Source organism: Patiria miniata, unplaced genomic scaffold, assembly GCF_015706575.1.
Source record: "Patiria miniata isolate m_02_andy unplaced genomic scaffold, ASM1570657v1 HiC_scaffold_4, whole genome shotgun sequence".
Classification (NCBI taxonomy): domain Eukaryota; kingdom Metazoa; phylum Echinodermata; class Asteroidea; order Valvatida; family Asterinidae; genus Patiria; species Patiria miniata.
In genome coordinates, this window is record NW_024037071.1 from 1,693,377 (window position 1) to 1,715,784 (window position 22,408).

General features: G+C 42.0%; 2 protein-coding genes across 4 annotated transcripts in view; one reads left to right on the forward strand and one right to left on the reverse strand.

The window, feature by feature from the left end:
• Nucleotides 1-10,979, reverse strand: part of LOC119739623 (nicotinamide/nicotinic acid mononucleotide adenylyltransferase 3-like) — a 52,578-nt gene extending 41,599 nt beyond the window's left edge. Inside the window, exons 1-2 of the mRNA XM_038214613.1 lie at nt 10,865-10,979; nt 1,607-1,764 (exon numbers count right to left, since the gene is read on the reverse strand). Of these exons, the coding sequence (XP_038070541.1) occupies nt 1,607-1,715 (109 nt within the window). The 5' untranslated portion in view covers nt 1,716-1,764; nt 10,865-10,979. The remainder of the gene's footprint in view (nt 1-1,606; nt 1,765-10,864) is intronic.
• LOC119739622 (nitric oxide-associated protein 1-like) overlaps nt 1,764-22,408 on the forward strand; it is a 36,375-nt gene continuing 15,730 nt past the window's right edge. Inside the window, exons 1-10 of one of the 3 annotated variants that reach the window (XM_038214610.1) lie at nt 1,764-3,827; nt 4,998-5,210; nt 6,295-6,427; nt 7,044-7,195; nt 7,961-8,196; nt 9,242-9,373; nt 10,256-10,372; nt 10,861-10,978; nt 12,213-12,401; nt 15,040-15,395. In XM_038214610.1, the coding sequence (XP_038070538.1) occupies nt 2,105-3,827; nt 4,998-5,210; nt 6,295-6,427; nt 7,044-7,195; nt 7,961-8,196; nt 9,242-9,373; nt 10,256-10,372; nt 10,861-10,978; nt 12,213-12,400 (3,012 nt within the window). In that variant the 5' untranslated portion in view covers nt 1,764-2,104 and the 3' untranslated portion in view covers nt 12,401; nt 15,040-15,395. Of the gene's footprint in view, nt 3,828-4,997; nt 5,211-6,294; nt 6,428-7,043; nt 7,196-7,960; nt 8,197-9,241; nt 9,374-10,255; nt 10,373-10,860; nt 10,979-12,212; nt 12,402-13,709; nt 13,864-15,039; nt 15,396-22,408 lie in introns of those variants that run through there. The other 2 variants (XM_038214612.1, XM_038214611.1) reach the window with 2 other exon arrangements.

The window sequence follows — 22,408 nt, forward strand, 5'->3', positions numbered from 1 at the left end:
GTCCCGAAAATGCTCCCCCATGCGATTTCAAAATGGCGGCCGCGCTGTAACTCATGAATATGCATGAAAAGTCTGTGACGTATGACCTCGTGTTTTTGGACGTGCGTGCGGCGGCGCCGTACGTACATGTACGTACATGTACATTACTTGTAGACAACAGCCCAGTACGTGCATGCACACGTACATCCGCGCGGCGATATGTACGTACGGCGCCGCCGCACGCACGTCCAAAAACACGAGGTCATACGTCACAGACTTTTCATGCATATTCATGAGTTACAGCGCGGCCGCCATTTTGAAATCGCATGGGGGAGCATTTTCGGGACGATATTTGTGGAAGATGATGACTGAAAGTCGTCTTTTGGCCAGATGGATGAAAATATTGAGACCAAAGAACGTTTTTTCGAAAAGGTATGAGTTGCTCTACGACTAAGAACCTTAACTGTGGAAATTTTAGTCCTGGATGAAAAGATAATCTCGATCAAAAGATGTAGCAAAATCGCTACATCTTTCAGTCTTTTTGGAAGCATTCAGCGTCTGGCCGTACTACAGAGCTTGCGATAGTACTGTACGGCCAGACGCAGTCGGGCTAAACACGCATGTCCACGATGGGGCTTGAACCCACAACCTCACGATCATGAATCCTGTGCTGCACCGCTAGACCACACGTGCCTACCAAACTAGTTGGCGACATTCTCAATAAACAGGTATGTCATAAATAGAGGGCAGGGTTTTGATTTTTTTGTGGGAAATTTGGGGGTAACATGATGATGACAGTGCGGCGACAACACGCAACCCGAAAATAAAGATGGCAATCACCGCGCAATGTTCCGTGAGCACGCATGGTACGCTGAATCGCAAGGCACAAACCGCGCAGGAAAATCGTGATTGACTAAACCAAGAATCTGTTTAAAATTGCAAAAAGGGTGTCATTAAAATTGAAACAAGTCTGCTTTTGATTGTAAAGGTGATTTCTGAGCAATAAAAAACATTTTTGACTCTTATTTGATCAAAACAAAACAGGGGCCCTATACACTTCAAGATCGCCGAATTTTATCCAGTAATCACTGTAAAAAAAATAGTCACACTCACAAGGCCAAAAGGCAATGGGGTCAGGCCCAGGGAACCGGACTAGCGCTTTAATCCAAAGTTGACGCACGCTCAGTGGATGATTAAAGCGCTAGTGTGGTTCCCTGACCCCACTGGCATGATTGGCCTTGTGACTATTTTAGCATGTTTAGGGGGGCCGGGAAACTGTCTGGTAAATATCAGAGACGCCATGCATTTTCAAAACCGTCGGAATTCGACGTCAATTTACAATGATTACTGGATATAAACTATTCCGAACGAGAAACGTGATAAGTACCGCGATAGTATAGTACTACTCACTACTAGGGCTTCCCATCCTACATGTCCTACGCGCACGTCATTCATGCCTGGTCATGCAAATTGCACGTCCATCAAAATCAACATGCATTATTTACCAGCTCAAGGAAATGTAACGAAAAAAGTACATTTTCCGCCATCGCTCTGCCTAGATCACAACACAAATTTAACAAATCAAACAAGTAGATATTCTATAAACGGTAATCTATGTTTTACTTACCAAACATCCGTAGATGCATGTTTGTGATGGGGTTGAAGGACCCGCATGCCAGCAAAACAACCCGTGTGGGCGCGGCCATCTTTTTCTCGCACGTACACAGAGTGCTCATGGGTAATGGATCCTTGGCCGCCGAATCCGAAGTTTTATTAAATCGCCGACTACAGATTGAGATAAATTTGAACTTGGTTGGCATCCTAAAATATAATCCACTGGATTTGTACACTAAGAATAATATTTTGGATTAAAATAACTTATTTTGAAGGAATGGAAGACTAATATAAAATTTGATTCTTCTGGAAAATCGAACGAGGTAGTGCAAGTGGTACAGCACGTGCGATTTTGTTGTGGAAATTAAATCGCGCTCAAGAAGACTGAGTGATCGGGAAGAATCGGTGAAAAGAAAACATCGTTGCATTCGAGAATAACAAGTCCTATTATTGGAAGACTGTGTCCGTAATCCAGATCAATGAATGGTGATCAGTCCTGAGCAGTTTCAGAATGATCCGTTGTCGCGTTCAGTCACAGTGGCTTCGGAAATCACGTGGAGACATGTTCGCGAGTGTCCGGCGTAGTGTGTGCTGTGCCTATGCGGGTACTTTCTTGTGCGCCCGGTGCGTTCACTTGCGGACTTTTCAACCGTGGGTGACTGTCAAGTCTCCGCCCACGCGCGGTGGTAATTGGTGCCAAGGCCGGATGGAATCATCCAAGCGGTCAGTGGCGAACGGCAATCGGGCCACAAATTTACACGCCTGTCAACTTCTCCTGCCCTTCCATCCTGTGAATTATCGAGCGGTTGATTTTGTTAGCGATGCCCGATTTTCCGGAGATGCTAAAAACAAATTCAGGATTAGGAGAACGAAAGTGGGTCGGCTGTTGGAAGAAAATCCTGTCGTCCGAGTTGGGCAGAGGAAAATTAAACAGAGACGGGTACTTGGGTCGGCGTCTCCTCGTCAAATGGAAAATATTTGCAACGACTCTGAACTTGAACATGATCAAATTGACATCCACAGCCCAGAGGGAGCCCTTCAGGAATCTCTACCCACAGACGAAGAATTAGGTGAAGTTCTTTCAGCTACACATTCACGCCTCGGATCTGAATCCAAAGGAACCGAAACCTCAAATCATAGTACAGGTATTGGTAATGACTCCGAGAGCCTAAATGAATTTGACAGGCAGTACTTTCTGGATGCAGCACACAAAGAATACCAGTCAAAACCATCAATGAAGAGTGAAAAGGCGAATTCAGATGAAGCATCCGACGAGGTCGCAGATGTTGACGACAGACATGAATTTGATCGGCAGTATTTTGGAAATTTGCAAGAAGCTGATGTCCATTCCCAAGAGCATGATGGTAAAAAACGGAGGAGACCTAGCCTTTGGAGCCAGTCCAGAAAGAAAGGCACAGAACCTGTTTACATGGACTCCAGCTTACCAGAAGATTACTTTGACAACCTGTCTTACGGGACAAGGACAAAGACGGCCTTGGAAGATTTTGATAAAAAATTGGGAAGACTGTTTGAAGATGCAGCTGAAGACAAAGATGTCAGCATCCAGTCTCTGCTTGACTTTGAGCCCCACGAGACAGCGACTGCATTCCAGAGAGTAGACGACATGGGAGACCACCAGGAGTTGACTTTCATCAATGAGACAAGACTTGGAGGAAATGTGGCTGAGAGGATACAAGATAAATCCTTGAAGGCAAAGTTGGAGGCGGAGCGCATCATTGCGGAGAGGAAACAGGAGCTAAGCATCGGTGACCGCAACCTCTCTGATCTTGAGCCGGAGATCATTAGAGCGATGAAGGCAGTCCATCTGGCAACCAGTGCCAGCTCTACCAGAACCAAAGCACAGAAAGTTCAAAAGGTCTTTGGCACGGCTGACCCAAACCTGCCATGCACAGACATTTCCTGTTCAGGATGTGGAGCTCGATTCCAGGCCCACGACCCTAAGCACCCGGGCTTCCTGCCCAGCGAGAAGTACCGGGAGCTCCTAGAAGGTGGTGGACTGGAGAGGGCGGTCTGCCAGCGCTGCTGGTACCTGACCCACCACAAGATGGCGCTAGACGTCAGCGTTGGAGAGAACGATTACAAAGACATCATCACTTCGATCCGGAGGACCAAAGCTTTGGTGGTGGTCCTGGTAGACTTGCTGGACTTTCCTTGTAGTCTGATTCCAAATTTGAAGGGGATGGTAGGGGACAAGAAACCCATGGTTATAGTGGGTAAGAATAAGGGAATTTGGGGAATCAGACTGAGGTGCAGTCTGGCTATTTCTACAGTAATCCAGTACATGTTTATATATTGTGTTGTGTTAATTTGCAGATTGCAAATATCGGCCAATATTGGCAAGTGCTGAAGGTACTATGTAATTTTAACCATCGCTAATATCCAATCAAAATCTTAAAGACCATCTCGGCTCCTTTGAGAATATACAGTTTTTAGGGTATACAACTGCTTAAAAATTTCAGAACTGATTCAGAGCTAAATGTGAACACAAAACACATCTCTGACCTCAAGGATATCTAAATACTTCTTGGAATAGCATAGTGTTAACTTATTTAATTTGTCGGGACCATCATTATAACATTTGCAGAATGTGATTTTTTTTTGGGGGGGGGGAGGGGGAGGTTGCATCCCTTACGGCAAATGACACTTAGCTTTTCCATGGGTACCATTGAACCCCCTTAGGCATTCAAAATACACTGGACTTCATCACAACAAACAACTGTACCATGGATCCAGAGAGAAATACAATGTATGTGGAGTGCCATGGCCTCATGGTCAGGAACATTGAATTTGTGGTCTGCGGGTAATTCTGCAGGTTGTGGGTTCGAGTCCATCCAGGGGTTACAGTGCATGTGCCCTTGGGCAAGGTACTTTGTCACTCATTGCTTCTCTCCACCCAGGAGTAAATGGGCACCTGTGAGGGCAAAGATGGTTAATGTAGCTGATTTTAGCTGCTTTGCGCCGAAATGGCAGCACAGCACTGTATACTCTTCCAGGTAGCTGAGATGGTATTTGGAATGTTTCATTGGCCCTATGAGCAGGATAAAAAATGATGTAGCGCCTTGAGCACCAATACTGGTGGATACGTGCACTTTATAAATACACATCATCATCATCAAATAATTTGCAAATTAGCTTGAATATTTGCGTGAGGTAAGCTCATTTTGTTGACTGAGCCCAATACTGCCACCACGGCTTGACCAAGCTTTGTAGGAATCGTGACCGGCTGCATTAGTGGAACAACATCCAGATCCGGTCTTCGACCAGTCTAGATTGAGTAGATTCATTGTGGTAATACTTTGATTTAAGTAGAAAAGGCATACAAAGTACAAAGTACATGTATCTCTTTGTTTATTTCGTTTTGGTGTTTCTAAATCCCATTTAAGGAAACAAAGCCGATCTTCTGCCCAAGGACTCCCCCGACTGGGACCGACGCATCACAAACCAGCTGTTGCAGGCGTGCGTGGAGGCGGGCGTCTGCAACGAAGATAGCGTGAAGCACGTCTGCATCGTCAGCGCCAAGTCGGGGTTTGGCATCGAAGACCTGATCACTGCTCTGCAGAAGAAGTTGGGGACAACACGCGATGTGTATTTGCTCGGTATGTCTAAACTCAAGTTTATTCACGATAACAGTGTGACACTTGACTGTGATTGCAATTTGACGGAAATAAAAGGTAATATACAACATTTGCAAACATCAAAAAACAAAACAACCAAATTATTATGAAGTACATTACTGGACTGTTAGTGAATGACAGTCCAAAGCATCCTGTTAAACCATGGCACCTGGTGTGTTGTCATTTTCAAGAAAAGTGGAATTTTTGTTATCAATTTCCAACAATGGTTGGCCAACAAGCGTTGGAAAAAAAAAAAAACTTTTTCAAATACTGCCCCCAATTTACCAAATTTAGTTACTCCACATTTTATTTGGGTGCAAGCTAGCTAGACTGGTTCCCTGGTCTGACGATTCCCTGATGTCTATAAATTCTTCTGTTTCATCTGAAGGAGGTTCAGGGAACCAGACTACAAGAACAACATTTTTTTCTTGGTTTTTTTAGCATTTATGGGCAAAAAATTTAAAGAGGTCAGTGTCACAATATTTGCTATAAAATACTAACCCCCAAATCCATCCATTTCTGAAAATTACAGCAAAAGCAAATGTTGTATAATACCTTTAAATCACAAGTCAATCTCAAGTTGGGTCACAAGTAACACCAAAAATCTTAGGAGTGCTTTTCCACAGTTCACTTGAGTAGCTTTCGCTTGGCTTGAAACTTTATGACTTGTGACTTACTTGTGACTGACTTGTGATGACTTGTAGTCTCTTGATTACAACTCTATTTTTCTGCCACTGTCTGAGTGCTACACTCAAGTGTTGTCTACGGCCGGCCTCAGGTCGACCTGCAATTTACTTGCCCTGCGACTGAACTAGCCTTGGTCAAGGTGTTAATCGATAGTGCTTCATACAGAACCTAGCGTGTGGCTTGTTTTTATGTTTTTAGCGGCCAGATACCATCACGGACATTATCAAGGAATGCCTTGACCAAGGTTAGTTCTGTAGCAGCGCAGGCAAATCGCAGATCGACCTGAGGCCGGCCTTATGCTGCTGCATGATTGGCAAGTTCCAAGCATTGGTATGTGACCAAACATGTTTAATTGAGTGTGTATTTGTTGCTCTGACAGGTACTGCCAACGTTGGTAAATCCACCTTGTTCAATCGGCTTCTTCAGTCCGACTACTGCAAGGCGAAGGCATCATGGCTGATAAGCAAGGCAACTATCTCACGCTGGCCTGGTACCACACTCAACTTACTCAGGTACATAAAAAATGGAAGCACACTTCTCCAAAGTCGTGGGCTGAGACCGGATTTTACTTGGTTCCCGTTACGCTGCCAGTCCCAGACCAGCCCGAGGTGGTACAGGGTGCTTTCAGCAAAATGAAACAAGTCCAGTTTTGGAACTTTGGCAGTGAGACCCATGTACGAGAATTTCTTTTCCATTTAAATTTGTGTGGACCGGTTAACTTCAGGTTTTGAAGAGTATGCCCTTAACTGCCTCCTGAACATGGACAGACCATACTGCTCAAAACACTGAGACCCTTTTCGGGACACAAAAATTTTGTTTAGGACCACACAAACTCCTAAAAAAAGATATCCTGGCTTAAAGGACGGGTTTATTGTTCACAAGAATGCAAATGCGAAGCGATTTTGAAGTCATGAAGCATTCGAGGTAAAATTTGCTGGAGTTGAAATGCGTTCAACTTTAGCGAATTTGCAGTGAGAAAACTTGATGTGATGTCAAAAATTTGTTTTTGCACTTGCTTTCGCACCAATTATATTACCTTTACATGACAAACACATTCAGGAAAACAAGGTGAAAGAAATTGCAGATTAGTTTAGAAGATTAGTTTTCTTTTTCTGTTGTATGTTACAGGTTTCCTATTGTGAAGCCGACGCCAGAAAAGCTGGCTCTGAGAATGGACAGACTTACGGAGGAAAAGAAGCAGGCCAAAGCTGAACAGAAGAGCAAGGCAACGGAAAATAAACCAGATGAAAAGAGATTGAATGAACGGGCGTACGTTAGAGGTGAGTGGTGTCTTACGTGTAAAAAGGGTAAAAGGGTGATAAAGCCGGCGTGTACTTCAGGCAACTTTTAGTGCAGGGCAAATTTGCAAGGCCGGGTTATGGCAAACATCGCAAAGAGACTTCAATGATTGATGTATTGAAATTTGCTTTACTTTTTTTGCGTATTGCAGTGTATAGCATGCAGCCTGGAACTGGAGATTTTGTGGTGAATTTTAACTACATTTGTATACTTCTTTATCATGCTTCCACCATTTTAGTCATGGTCCTTGTATCCAATAACAGTACTGAATGATAATGTTTTTGTGCAAAAAGGAACCAGACTATTTTTCCTTCCAGTCTTGCTTTGGTTACATTGATCTGAATGGGGAAAAATCAAATGGCTGCAACATGATAATGGTTTTTCCATTTTCTGATCACACACTCTTGGCAAGAAGGGAGTACTGGTATTCTTGTTGGATGGAATGCCATTGATTGCAGGTTACTTCCCAGCTAACACCAACAGAAATGGGGCGAAGTGTCTTTCCTAAGGCCATACCACAAGGCCAGCAGCTAGATTCGAACCCTTGACCCTCCAATCACGTGTCACAACCCCTACTCTTCCCACCCACGCTCCCCTGCAATCCGTAACAGAGGCTAAGGCTACATAACATGCCTATGGAAGCAACCAAAATCCATTTCCCATAGATGTGTGTGTTACTGCTGGCTGCTACCCTGACAAATTAGCTTCGCACTGAAATTCGCGTGAAATATTTTTTTTATTTGCAGGGACTGTTGGAAGGTCATATGACATCGTCATCAAGGAAGACCCCCCTGAGGAAAAGGAATTAGACGACAGTCGTGATCCGTTTGCCCTGTCGGTGGGTAAGGTGGGGCCTTCCCCACTCCCGTCCCCCAAGCCTAAGAAGTCGGGGAAGGAGGAGCTACCGTTTCCCTTCAGACCGGAAGAGTTTGATCGAGGACGCTGGTTTTATGACACACCAGGAATGATTCACGACCAACAGGTAAAGTACATATGTATTTACATTATAAGTCATTCTACAGGGCTCCCAGCCGCTCTGGAAATTATGGAAAAAAACTTGAAATTGAGTTTCCATTTTTCCAGTTGGGGAAAACCCAGGGAATTCAGGAAAAAAAAAACCCAACAATAGGGGGAAAAATGGGAATTTGACAATGACCCAGAAGGGAAAAGTTTTTTGCGAGTTTGGCATATGTACATCTTGTGCTGTGTATCTAAGTTGTGTTCATCGACTGACTGGCTATGGTGGCCTTTTTTAGTGTTTATGCAGTGTGAATATTACACACCTCTCCAGACTATGACAATAAGCCTCTGTACTGATGACGTCACGCTTTGTTTACGTGTGTGCTTTCCTATGGTGCTCAGTGGACCGTGGGCCCCCACTGGCTCCATAGGAAAGTGCACATGTAAACAAAGTGTGACGTCATCAGTACAGAGGCATACTGGCTGAGCTGCAACCACCTCTTGACTTTCCAGCAACCTTGTTAAAGTGAAAATAGTTCTCATGAAATTTTTGGAAATTTCTCAGGAAGATTTCTGATAGTTTACTACATTGTTCCTAATAGTGGATATGCTCAGCCACAGCTTGTACTGTAAGTGCATCCTGACTTCGTGAAGGAATATACCCGAGACAAAATGATGTCACGCTTTGTTTACATGTGACCTTTCCTAGGGTAGCTTGGTGGCTCTTGTCCCCACATTGCGTCCATAGGAAAGGGCCCATGTAAACAATGCTTGACAAACTGATGTTGCTAATTCCTTTATCTGCGTCTCATTTCGGCCTCGACAGTAACAGTATTGCTGTCCAGGATTTAGGACGTTCGTCGCCACAGGCATGCAACTTTTCCTTGGATCTGCTGATTTCCTCGTTTTTACTTCTCATGAATGCCATTACAAATTGAAAAACACTGTACAACGTCTGGTGTGGTTTAATGATTTTGAATTTCCTTGTTTTTTCTAAAGTTCCAGTGGCATGCCTGTTAACAACGGAAATCGTTGGAGATCACCTGTTTAATTCTTTGCAATCACAGATTTTGACCAAGTTGACGTCGGAGGAGTTGAAGCTTGTGGTGCCCAAGACGGTCATTCTTCCCAGGACCGTCGTTCTCAAGCCGGGGAACACCATTTTCCTGGGTGGCATGGGCAGATTGGATTATTTGGAGGTGAGATTGCTTTTTCACATTTGTGCATAATGCTGCCCTCTAGCGATGATAAGAGAAGGACGATTGTTCTTTATGGACTTACTTGTTTTCCTGATTTTCCTGTGCATTTTGATTTACATTTTTCATGTTAATCTTCAGCAAATATTGGCAGACTGTCCAATAAAAAGGTCTATTAAGACAACGGTTGGTTCAAACTCGGCGTGACTGCAGACACGAACACACATTTTTGTGACACATGAATTTGTGCCGCAGGAACTTGTGCTGCCAAATCACAAAAATTGAATCTTTTGTGGCATTGAATTCTCTTTGCAATTGGCTTTGCGTGGAGTATGGCGTTAACCCTAACCCTCCAGGGTATGTTTGCTAGAACCCTGCCAAATGTAGCAACATGCAACACTTTACTAAGTGACAAGCCTGCCAAATGTAGCAAGATTCATCAGGGGAAAAGTCTCAAGGCCACACTGCCTCAGAGGCTGTGGTCAGCGCACACAGCAGGATACAACTGTGGCATTGTTCAATGGGACTTAGCTCTCATTGCTTCAGAGCTGGCCATTCATGCACTGGTATTGGTAGCTGAATGCATCAAAGTGCACCAGTTCTTTTCCACCTGATGCACTGTGTTGCGTCTAGCAGGGTTAGGGTTTTAACAAGCAGCAAAGATGCAATATAGGTTATGCAGTGTGGGATAATATCACAGTGTTTATGCAATTGCTGGCCAAAACAAATTCCATGTTTGGTGGAAGATGAGTGATGAATAATCTCAGTGGTTATATGAGTTTGTAGCTTTCTTCATTTGTCCTTCACTCCTGCTCGTTTTGAAATCAATGTCTTGTTGAATTGAATTAATTGAATTTCCATGCGTATTCCTTTTTTTCTTAATAGGGCCGAATGGCTGCCTTCTTCACAATCTTCGCATCCAAAGACCTACCGATGAAACTGGCCAAGACAGTCGAAGCGGATGAATATTATCAAAACTTGGTCAACAAGAATCGACTGATGGTAAATAACTTCGCCATTGATTGTCTAGTTCCCTGACTGTATATATTTGTGTTGAATTCTCTGACTACACGGCAGGGACTACAGTGGAATTAATAAGTGTTTTTTAATGGAATTTTGGCATCAAGTTGTTATAGATTTTAAATATTGGGTTTGGCACTTCACAAGCTCAGTGCTGTGATAGTCGGAACGTAGCCTCAAAATTTCTCTCAGCAGATAGTCCAATTGACCTGTAACGAATGGGTCAACTTCATGTGAATATTGGCGCAAAAGTGAGCACTGCTTTCCACGTGAGGTGAAGCATGCTCGAGCAGAATGTTTGAGTTGATTTTCACAGTTTTGGACTGCCATGGACTGCAAGTCCTATTGCTTAAGACTCGGAGGGGAACTTCACCACAACACAAGTCCATCGCCCATAGTCCACCGCCCAATTTCTCAATTCCTCAATTCAGTATTCCTACTCAATGTTACAAAATTCCTTGTGAATCTAGGTACCTCTCTGTGAGCCAGAGCGCATGAAGACCTTCCCTGCCTTGCAGCCAGTAGAGATGATGGTGACTGGACAAGGCTGGCAATGCAGCAGCGCTGATGTGCTCTTCTCTTCGGCAGGTTAGTGATAGACTTAGACAAATTACTTGCATCTAGAAGTACACTTTCAAGTTTCTTTAAAATTTTGGAACGATGGTATTTGGACCCTTGGACCAGCAATGTTTTGAAAAATCAGAGTTTTTACTCACCAACATCGGATTTCCGTCCCAAAGAAAACACACTATAAACTTTTGAACGCCCATATGCTATGTCTTGATAGATGAATTACTTGCATCTAGAAGTCCACTTTCAAGTCTATTTAAAATTTTGGAACGATGGTTTTTGGACCCTTGGACTAGCAAGTTTTTGAAAAATCAGCGTTTTTACTCACCAACATCGGGTTTCCATCCCAAAGAAAACACAGCGTATACTGCATGTACATGTAGACCCTGCATCGGGCTACTGGCTTTTAGTCACATCACTTTGAGATCGGACTGCCATTTTCGGATGAGGGGGGAATTATCCTAGCCACGGTCGCCTGACTTTGCAACAATTGCCTTTCTCCACCTAGGAGTATGAATGGGTACCTGGGAAGGCAGAGACCAGATTGCGCTGATCTTGACCTGCTGCAGAAAAAAATTGTCTTTTGGGCCTGGTGAACAGGGGTAATATTGTGTAACCCTTTGAGACCTTTGGTATAAAGCGCTATACAGGGTGAGTAAAAGAAAACAAAACCCAAATGTCGGGACCATTGTTTTATTGAAGTTCTGCGTGTAGCACTTTAAAAATCTAAGATATGAAAGCTCAATTCATAAGCTTTCTTTTAGTACAAGAATCATTCAAATCACTCATGTAATTTTCAAGTTACGAAGTTTTTAACACAACCGCCATTTTAGGGTTCTGTCCATGAATCACAAAAAGTTCAGTGTTCATTCAACAAAACGAAAAATCACATAAGGATGTGTGTGAATTGTTTTTGCTTTGTTGAAAGAACGCACACATTTTTTGTGATCAGTGGACAGAACCTTAAAACGGTGATTGTGTTTAAAACTCTGTAACTTAAAAAGTACATGAGTGATTTGAATGATTCTTGTACTAAAAGAAAGCTTATGAATTGGGCTTTCATATCCTAGATTTTGAAAGTGCTACATGTAGAACTTCACTAAAACAATGGTCCCGACATTTGGGTTTCGGGTTTTTTTTTTTACTCACCCTGTATAAGCACCACATTACCATGATTATTATTATTCTGAAATTAAGTACAGTCTCTGTCAGTAGTTAAGTTTTCCCTTTCTGAATCTTAAAACCCCTCAAGGTTGGGCTGCGGTTACAGCAGCCAACGGTGTGGAGGTCTGCCTCAGAGCCTACACCCCGGGGGGTCACGGGTGCCTCCTCAGACGCCCCGCCCTGCTCCCCCACGTGGTCAACCTCAGGGGCGACCGGATATCGAAGAAGAGTCCCTACTTCAAGCTGGACAAGAAGAAACTGCTGCGCTACTTATGAGGTAAATATAATGCATTTGTGTACTGTTGCAACTGAGTACATTTGTTAATGGATGTTGCTAGACGGTTGGGGGGGGGGGGGCTGGTCACACCCCAATTATTCGTTTTTGTTGGCAGCATCGTGTCTGTCAGCTTTGGGCAACTTTGGGCGCGACCTGTTGTTCCCATAGTTCTACTAACTTTTCATGAAAGAAGGTTGGGTGGACTTCTCTAGTCGACTATTTGGAAACTGCTGGACTCCAATAGCAGCGCGCATAATTAAGACCCAGAATACACATATTGAATTCTCCGCCCATAGCAGTGCTATTGGTGGACATTATTATGCGCACTGCTATTGGTGGACAGTGCTCCATCCACCAATAGCAGTGCGCATAATACACAGATTGAATTCTCCGCCCACGCCCAATCCAATCAGCACAAAATAATTTTACAAAATAAAAAGATTTTCCAACCAACTGACCCTATTTTTGAAAGGCATGTAATTGGAAGCAATTGTTTGGCCTTACTGAAATTAAATAAATAACAAAATACCGCGAAGATGGTTCTTAAAAGGAAAGGGTCTGTACCTTTTCTTTTTTTTAAATTACTCTCAAACACCATTTTGAATCTTCAAGACAGTGAGAAGAAAATCAACCCAAACTAACCCAAACTTCCCAGCAGAAACCAGTAATAGAAAGCATGTGAATAGCGCCCTCAAGTGGTCAAAAGAAGTCAGTTAAGCTGAACCTCCTTTGCATAGATGCACGTAACTCTGTCGCCATGCATGCATATGCATGTCGCCAGGGAAGTGCAAAGAGGATTTTTTTTTTTTTCGTCCCAAAGATCTCGTTATTCATTAAGCTGTTTCTTCTCAGCTGTCGGGTTTCTGCTGCCAGCATCCGACATGAAGAAAAAACAGAGCCATCAATTAAACATATGGATCACGCTGTACTCTGGGGGATATTGCATTACGCACTCTCTCTGCTAAACTGCCGGCACATATTGTGAGCTGTGAAAAAAAAAGTAGTTTTGGTCGTTCCATATGGAAAAGGAAGAGAGAGCAGTTTATCTGACATTCTTTTTTCTCTTTTTTTTTTTGTTCGTGCCATCTCTTTTCTCTCCAAACACCTTAGATTTCTTTGAATTGTCCCGCTGTTACACTAAAGATTTTTTTTTTTTTCTGAAATTTTTGGATACTTTTAAAACTGAATCTTCGTGAATGCCATGAACAGTGTTGTAATGTATTTAGAGTTTTTGTAGCAGCTTATGTTGATGGGTACATGTTTGTGAGGGAATAAGAATTTGTATTCTTTTGCCGTTATTTTCCTTAGAAATCCCAGATAACGAAGCTTAAATCTACTCAAGAAAAAAAGGCCATCAATAAGGAACCTTTGGGGGAATTGTTAGATTGGATCTGAGCAATTTTTTTCAATCCATCATATATGTGTAATCAATTGCAAACATAATTCAGACTAACTAAATATTGTAAATTTGAAAAAAGCCAGCTTTTTTCCAACGCTGGTCGGCCGACCAGCATTGGAAATTGCTACAAAAATACCAATTTTCCTGAAAATGTCAGCACACCAGGTGCCATGATTTTACAGGATGCTTTAGACTGTCATTCACTCACAGTCCAGTAAGGAATTTCATATCAATTTGGTAGTTTTGTTTTTTGATGTTTGCAAATGATGTATATATTCCCTTTAAATCATAGTATTTTCAATAAAAATGTAAGGCCCACCAATATTGTTTTACAATCACACCTCATTTTTTAGGTAGTCTGCCAAAAAAAACCCCTGCATATTAGCCGGTTCCATAAATGGTAATTTCACACACAGACTACTCTCCATTTCAACCAATCAATTTTTAATAATGCGCTTTCTGCAATTACCGAGTCCACACACGGTCGGAGCAGAATTGATTTTATCGAAATTCCGCCGTCCTCTAAAAAAAAAAATAGCGACACAGACAGTTAAATCTGCGACAGTTTCTTTAAAAGGGTTTTTACAAGATGCCTAATACAAATGTGTGAACAGCTAATTGCCCAAACGCCGCATGTGTCAAGACCCTTGATAGGATTGTATGTGCGAAAATTTCCCCATTGTTCAAACATCCCACAGCGTTTATGGGGGGGGGGGGGAGAACTGTCAAGTTAATTTCAATCTGCCAAGGAGAATTTGCCATGCTGCGTACAGTGCACGTCAGAACAGAACTGTTTATAGCAGTATATCCTCCCTCCCCCCTCCCCCCCCCCCAAAAAAAACCCCCGCCTCTGATGCAGATATTAATCAACAGCTATTTTTAGCCTTTGCTTTGTTATATTTTTCTTTCAATTTTTTGTGTCTATTTCAATGATTAATCCCCCCAATTGTTTTCACCGGATGAAATCATTAACGAAAAACGATCGTTCTCCAGATTAATTGCTTCCTGCATGTGTTTACTTTATTTCGTAGGGAGGGGGCAGTATCCCATACAGGGGGGCATTAACAACTAATTCTTGTATTCAGAACAATTACTTCAAATTAATGAAAAAAATAATGAATTTTCTAATCGATCTCATGCAGTATAAACCAGGGTTTATATTTCATCGAAATTGACAACTGTTATTTTTTGAATGATTTCACGTACACCTCCTTTATATACCCCCCCCCCCTTTGCCAGTGGTATCATCCAGCATCAGTAGCCAATGAACTTAATCTTGTCCAGACAGTCTATAAATAGCACACCGGAGTGAGGGAAGGCATACTGTTTGTGTGTACGGAGTACCGGGAGGCAGCGGATCGCAGCCAATTACATGCTGTCATTAATGAACCAGCTGATGCGGTTACCATGCCATTCTTGATGAACGATTTCTTAACGTTTTTTTCTTTTGTGTCCCCGGATATCCTTGGCACATTGATAATGTCATAAATATTGCCACATTGTGTGTACATGCATGTATACGGACCTTTATTTTGTTTGTTAACATTGAGCGCCATTTTGTGCAGGCTGTCATGGGGGTATAAATTTAAGCCGTGATTGGCAACAGATTTTGCCAAGAATTGCATATATGTATTAGCATCCTCATTAAAAGGCAATTTTTAATTAAGCCGTTTGTTATTTATTTTGTACAATCGAATGACATGTTTGGAAACATTAATAGCTATTCTTTATTTTTGCGATGTTGACCTTCCATAGTGTGCCAACATATGGGTGGCAAACAGAGCCGACCACAGGTTGGCATAGAAAGGTCTATATTCTATTATTTTGAGCAATCCTAATGTACAGTCATTTGACAACAAGAGCACCAACTTATTACAGTTGTTGACTGCTGTGATATGGGATATGACGTTTTTAACACCCGAGGGACGCATAGCACCCGAGGTGAAGCCGAGGGTGCTATGCACCCCAGAGGGGGTTTAAAACGATCCATGGAAACAAAAGTGTGATATTTAAAAAGTGTTTACTGCTGTGACGTGGAATAATGACTTTTTTCAACACTTGAGGACCTCATAGCTTAGCATAACATTGTTATATCGTGCCAATAACTCAAAAAGAAAAATGGTTGTAAGTTACTGTCTGAGAAATGAATTAAATCTCTGCGATGTAACCTTTGATAAGTGAAGGTTTTGATGTCCTGCCGGACATGAGACTGAGCGTTTGACGTTGCAGTTCTCATTGCGCAAAGCTAGCGCGCCGGCAGGTTCCACACGCGCGCAATGAACGCAGTGCGATATCACCCTTAGGCCAATAAAAAAAGGTCTCCGGTTTCTGGTATGTAGCTTGCCCAAAAAGTGGCGCGGCGACGCGGCTTTTTTTTTTTTTTTACCTGACTTTTTTGCTTCAAATGTCGGCTGATGACTGCAAATGGTGCCCTACTGAACTTAGTGCAAATATATGGGAGTCCAGAGAGGCCACATAAAGCTTATTCTCGATCATAACCCCATCTAAAAACACGTTAAAATTGTGCAGCAGCAGGATTCCAGTCAAACCAGTGAGTTTGGCGGTTTTGAGACATCATCTTTCATTGAAAAAAACTTTTTCATTTTGCCGACGCGCATGGCTACGGCGACGCGCGCGCATACCAGAAACCGGAGACTTTTTTGGGGGGCCCTTAGTGTGTGACATGCATTTTTATTGTCCAGACACATGGCCTTCCTAGACCAATGAAATTACAGTATCCAAGCACATGATATTAAAAACTAATACTATGTTCATGTATGTAATCATTCACGTATCATAACAAATATCACATTAATGTTATCATTTCGCAAAGGTTGTCAACACATTTCAGTTCAGTTTAAGAGATATTTACATTTTACAAGTTGAGGTGCATGTAAGTGAAGTCAAATATCAGTAACAGTAAGAATGATACAAGTATATGGAGGCAATCAAGCTTTTCACAACATTCAAATCCTTGTTTGGAAAGCATCAAGAAAATTCTAATTAAAAAAATACCAATAGGTAGTACTATGTAATGAAATATTGACGGAAATGTTAGGTTTTTTTTTTTTTTTTTGGCACATTACTTTGTCTTATCAGCAAATGTTTTACATGTAAAGCATTTGGATAAAGGTGCTGGTACCTTATTCACATGTATAGAAATAAACGAGCTAAGAGTATAATTACAAACTTGACCTGGTTTTGCTAAAGAAGATATTCTGATATAAAGTTGATACCGAACAAGCCGCTGTTCAAATCAGCGGATAAGTTAAACAAATTCATCTATGAATAATATCGATTTAAGGCCAGACTAAGATGTTAAACTAGTGGATTTTGATAGTGGAAGTATTAATGCAAGACGTGTGAGTTTTATGTGTCCTTTTAGAGCTCCATATTCCACAACTTATTCCCCTAAACCAAATAGGTCTTTGAGTGATGGGAAGGGGGAATTTAGTTCACTCTCAGTCGATGAACAGTAGAAACATGAAGTGTAGGCTAAACTCCGGCCCTAGTTATATGATATATTTGTATGATTTTTATGAATTTTTCATAAGCAAGGGCAAGTCTAGCCCCCAGACTCTTGCGCATATGTGGCCATGTTGAATAATGGATGAAGTCAGAAGGGGCACTAGGCCATCAGAGCTGGTTAATAGGGCATAATAGCAGTCCTCATTGTATCTATACATGTATTTTGAGCTCTGCGGCTTATAGAAGTGACAACGTTTTCCATGATCCATATGCAGGGGCATAATTATTGGGGAGGGGGGAGGGGCTACGGGGGCATGTGCGCCCAGCAGAGGTTCGTGCCCCCGGGTGCCCCACCCCCATTGAAAATCTGGAACTGCACAAAAACAAAATATCAGTTGCCTTTAGTGCCCCCAACCCCCCTGAAAAAATGGTGCACCCCCAATTTTTAAACTACATGTAGTTACGGTAAGCCACTGTCCACATGTCGAGATTAAAGAGTATTTGTTTTATTGCAACTGTATAGAGTTTTTCCTGTGTCTTTGTTAATGGGGCATAATAGCAGTCCTCATTGTATCTATACATGTATTTTGAGCTCTGCGGCTTATCATAGTGACAACGTTTGTCATGATCCATATGCAGGGGCGTAATTATGGGGGGAGGGGGGGTTACAGGGGCATGTGCGCCCAGCAGAGGTTCGTGGCCCCGGGTGCCCCACCCCCATTTAAAATCTGGAACTACACAAAAGCAATATATCAGTTGCCTTTAGTGCCCCCAACCCCCCTGAAAAATTGGTGCACCCCCAAGTTTTAAACCAGTTACGGTAAGCCACTGTCCATATGTCGAGATTAAAGAGTATTTGTTTTATTGCAACTGTATAGAGTTTTTCCTGTGTCTTTGTTAATGGGGCATAAATAGCAGTCCTCACTGTATCTATACATGTATTTTGAGCTCTGCAGCTTATCGTGACAACGTTTGTCATGATCCATATGCAGGGGCGTAATTATTGGGGGGGATGGGGGCATGTGCCCTCAGCAGAGGATCGTGCCCACCGGTGCCCCTCCCCTATTTGAAATCTTAAATTGCACCAAAACAATATATCAGTTGTCTTTAGTGCCCCCAACCCCCCCTGAATAATTGGTACACCCCCAAGTTTTAAACTAGAAGGAGACCAGAAACACACAAAAATATAATATCTTTAATAAATAGCTTTGTATAGAAAAACCTGTTTGGTCGAGCCTGTGTGGTCTGTTTGCATCCATGTGTTGAAATAATTATTCTGAACTTGTTAAAATTATTGAACAGACATTCCGCTTTCCGCTACCACGAACAGCTGGCAAGGCTGTAGCTGACATGCATAGTGCAAACACAAGTGCACGCTTTAATTACACATCCCTTAGTAGATTATAATTACGTTTCGTATTCTCAATGAGAAATGCAAGCAGCCACACATTCCTGTGAACTCATAAGGTTTTTATTTTCCCAGTACATTCTGAAGCGTACAATCTGAAATTGGTAAACCAAACCAAGAGTTCCGTGTGTGTGTGTATGCATGCAGGGATGCGTACACTTTGAAACAACTGGTGTGCATGCTGTCATGGCCATCTCAGAGTCTCCCTTTCCCTTAATCGCGCGAGTCGGAGTTGTCATTGGTAATTCATTCGCAAGATATGCGGGCAGTTAACACATTAGCGCCGTGCAATTAGTTGAGGCAGTGTCCGTATCGAGGGGGGGGGGGGCTTAATGTCTGTGGGGAGTGAGCAAATGAGGTAATTGTGGCTGCATGAATTTGGCCTCTGGATGCAGTGATTATGAGAAGCATCAAGGAGCCATAATGAGAAATATCACCAGTTGTATCATTGTGGCATATTTCATACAATCCCCATCACCCCCCCCCCCCCCCCCCCTCCGGGGAGACAGTCAGTCAGAGAGTCAGTAGTCAGTCAGTCGGGGAGTCAGTTAGTCAATCATAGGACAACAAAGCTAGCCCTTTTGGTCTGGAACACAAACCTTTGACATTCATGACCAAGTTATTAACACAGTTATTTCATTATAGTTTGGTCATCTTGATTTTTCCCTTTATTGTCCTTAAAGCTATAGTCCATCATTTGCAGCCATCCGAAAAAGTAACTGGCGTATTATTGTTGAAAAACATACTTGGTTGAAAGATAGTAAGTGGACTAAACTCCCTGTGAAATTAATCTTTCTGGCAAGCTATCATTTTGAAGTAATCAACGAAAGAAGGCCTTTCCAACGGTGCGTCTTGAGACGCACCGTAGGAAAATTTAAATTAGTAGTTTTGTTATTCGGCGCAGTGCGTGCAAGCATTGTCACGACGCACAGGCGCGCGCGGTTGCTATAATTCGTCGGATCAGTGCTCGACATCGCGTATAGCTGCAATTCAAAACAATTCAAAACATGATTCAGCAACTTTTGATTTGAAATTGAGATCCTAGAATGCTGTTTTTCTCGGAATGTACAGCTGAAGCTGAGCTGAAAATTCATATTGTTCAGTATCCTTCATTTTGACCACTTTTGTTGCTTCAAATGAACAAAATGCACAAATTACAAATGATGGACTATATCTTTAAAGCCCGAGTCCATCATTTGCAGCTATCCAAAAAAGTAACTGGCGTAATTATTGTTGAAAAACATACTGGTTGAAAGATAGTAAGGGGACTAAACTCCCTGTGAAATTAGTCTTTCTGGCAAGCTCTCATTTTGAAGAAATCAACGAAAGAAGGCATTTCCAACGGTGCGTCTTAAGATGCACCGTAGGAAAATTTAAATTAGTAATTCGTTTTGTTACTCGGCGCAGCACGCGCAAGCATTGGCACGACGCACAGGCGCGCGCGGTTGCTATAATTCGTCGGATCAGTGCGCGACATCGCGTATAGCTGCAATTCAAAACAATTCAAAACATGATTCAGCAACTTTTGATTTGAAATTGAGATCCTAGAATGCTGTTTTTCTCGGAATGTACAGCTGAAGCTGAGCTGAAAATTCATATTGTTCAGTATCCTTCATTTTGACCACTTTTGTTGCTTCAAACGAACAAAATGCACAAATTACAAATGATGGACTATATCTTTAAAGCCCAAGTCCATCATTTGCAGCTATCCAAAAAAGTAACTGGCGTAATTATTGTTGAAAAACATACTGGTTGAAAGATAGTAAGGGGACTAAACTCCCTGTGAAATTAGTCTTTCTGGCAAGCTCTCATTTTGAAGAAATCAACGAAAGAAGGCATTTCCAACGGTGCGTCTTAAGATGCACCGTAGGAAAATTTAAATTAGTAATTCGTTTTGTTACTCGGCGCAGAGCGCACAAGCATTGGAACGACGCACAGGCGCGCGCTATAATTCGTCGGATCAGTGCGCGACATCGCGTAAAGCTGCAATTCAAAACAATTTGAAACATGATTTAGCAACTTTTGATTTGAAATTGAGATCCTAGAATGCTGTTTTTCTCAGAATATAAAGCTGAAGCTGAGCTGAAACTTCATCAAGTAAGTTGTTCAGTATCCTTCATTAGATTTTGAACACTTTTGTTGCTTCAAATGAACAAAATGCACAAATTACAAATGATGGACTATATCTTTAAACCATTCTGCAGATGCATCCATCTCGTACCTGCAGCCAGCTTTTCTGTTATCCCAAATGTCAGTTGCTTGTTTGCCCATAACCAAACAGCAGCCAGCCAATTTTGAAAATGTCAATGAGATTACCATCACACTGGCATGATTTACATTCAGAACTTGGCAATTAGAACTAGCTGGGAGATATTTGCGCTGCAACGTACAGCCCTCTACCCCCAACTCAGGTGCCCCCCCCCCCCCAGAAAAAAATGCGCCACCAGGGGATATTGTCATTTAGAAGCACACTTATGCATCTTGCGATTGTATAACAGTGGACAGCTCCATTAGATCGAGGTCACACATTTTATGAAATAGAACATAGCGATAAAGTACCATTAATTTTAAGCTGGCAAAGCAGCGCTCTATAACCATACTCCACCGTATGTGGAGTAGTGGGCATGTCGTTTTGCCTTATTACCGAAATGAAAGACACGACTGGCCTATTTCTCAAGTATTCCTGCAAGCAGCAGAACACATTCGCATGTACAGTCGAGTCTCGTTAATACAAACTCGTTCGGACCTAGCCAAATTGTTTGTTATAACCAGAATTTTGTATTAACAGAGTTTGTACTAACGAGATTCGACTGTAAATATAAAATTAGTTGACCCTGCTTTGGAGGTCATATGAACACTGATGCAGTCAGTGTTCTCTGACTCTATATTTGACCACAACAAAATGAATTTACAGTCAGACTTTTTAAAAATTGAGAAAATTTAGATTTTGCAAAACAAGAGAACTTTCCAATAGTGTAATATACATTTTGAGTTCAGTAATTCGGAATGCAGACCACCAACGTTATTAAACGCACGTAGGAACATTGTTAAAATTACGGAAATTGACAATGAGAAAAGTCTTTCTCAAAGTGAAGATAGGGATGGTACCAAATGTGAAATTATTCTGTCTGTGAAATTATTCTGTTGGGATTTGTATCGTTCGGAAGAACACAATTCTTGAAATGCACTTTTAAAAATTGTGTCCGCAGGCAACTAGAACCAAAAAAGTGCAAATGTTTTCCACATTTTCTCGACATGTATAGTTACTACAGCATGTTGAGGAAATACATTGTTTCAAACTAACAAAATGCACGAAAGCAAACGATCCTTTGTAAAATGTAACTTTGAGACTAATGTAGGAAATCTGAAGGCAAAATCTGTGTTGTTGACTGGCAAAATATTAATGAAAAGAGTTGACTCATTTTGACAGATGTTTGATAGAACTATTAAAAAAATTGGGAAAGGTTGTGAAGGACTTACAGCTATGGTGTAAATCGCCATTTTTGGCTTCGTCTCGTTGTACTGCAAATAGCAGTGTCTGTGTGCCATTTTAGGCTCATTATGTGGTGTCATGTCACATGTCTCTGAACTTCAGTGCCTGCACCTTTCTGCACTTTCAACTTATATAGACTTTTATTCCGTTTGACTTTGTGTAATATGCAAAGTAGGAGGAAGCTGAAGTCACATTTTGCTGGTACATGTGGTCGTCTATTTCCTGTTCCAGAAGATTTA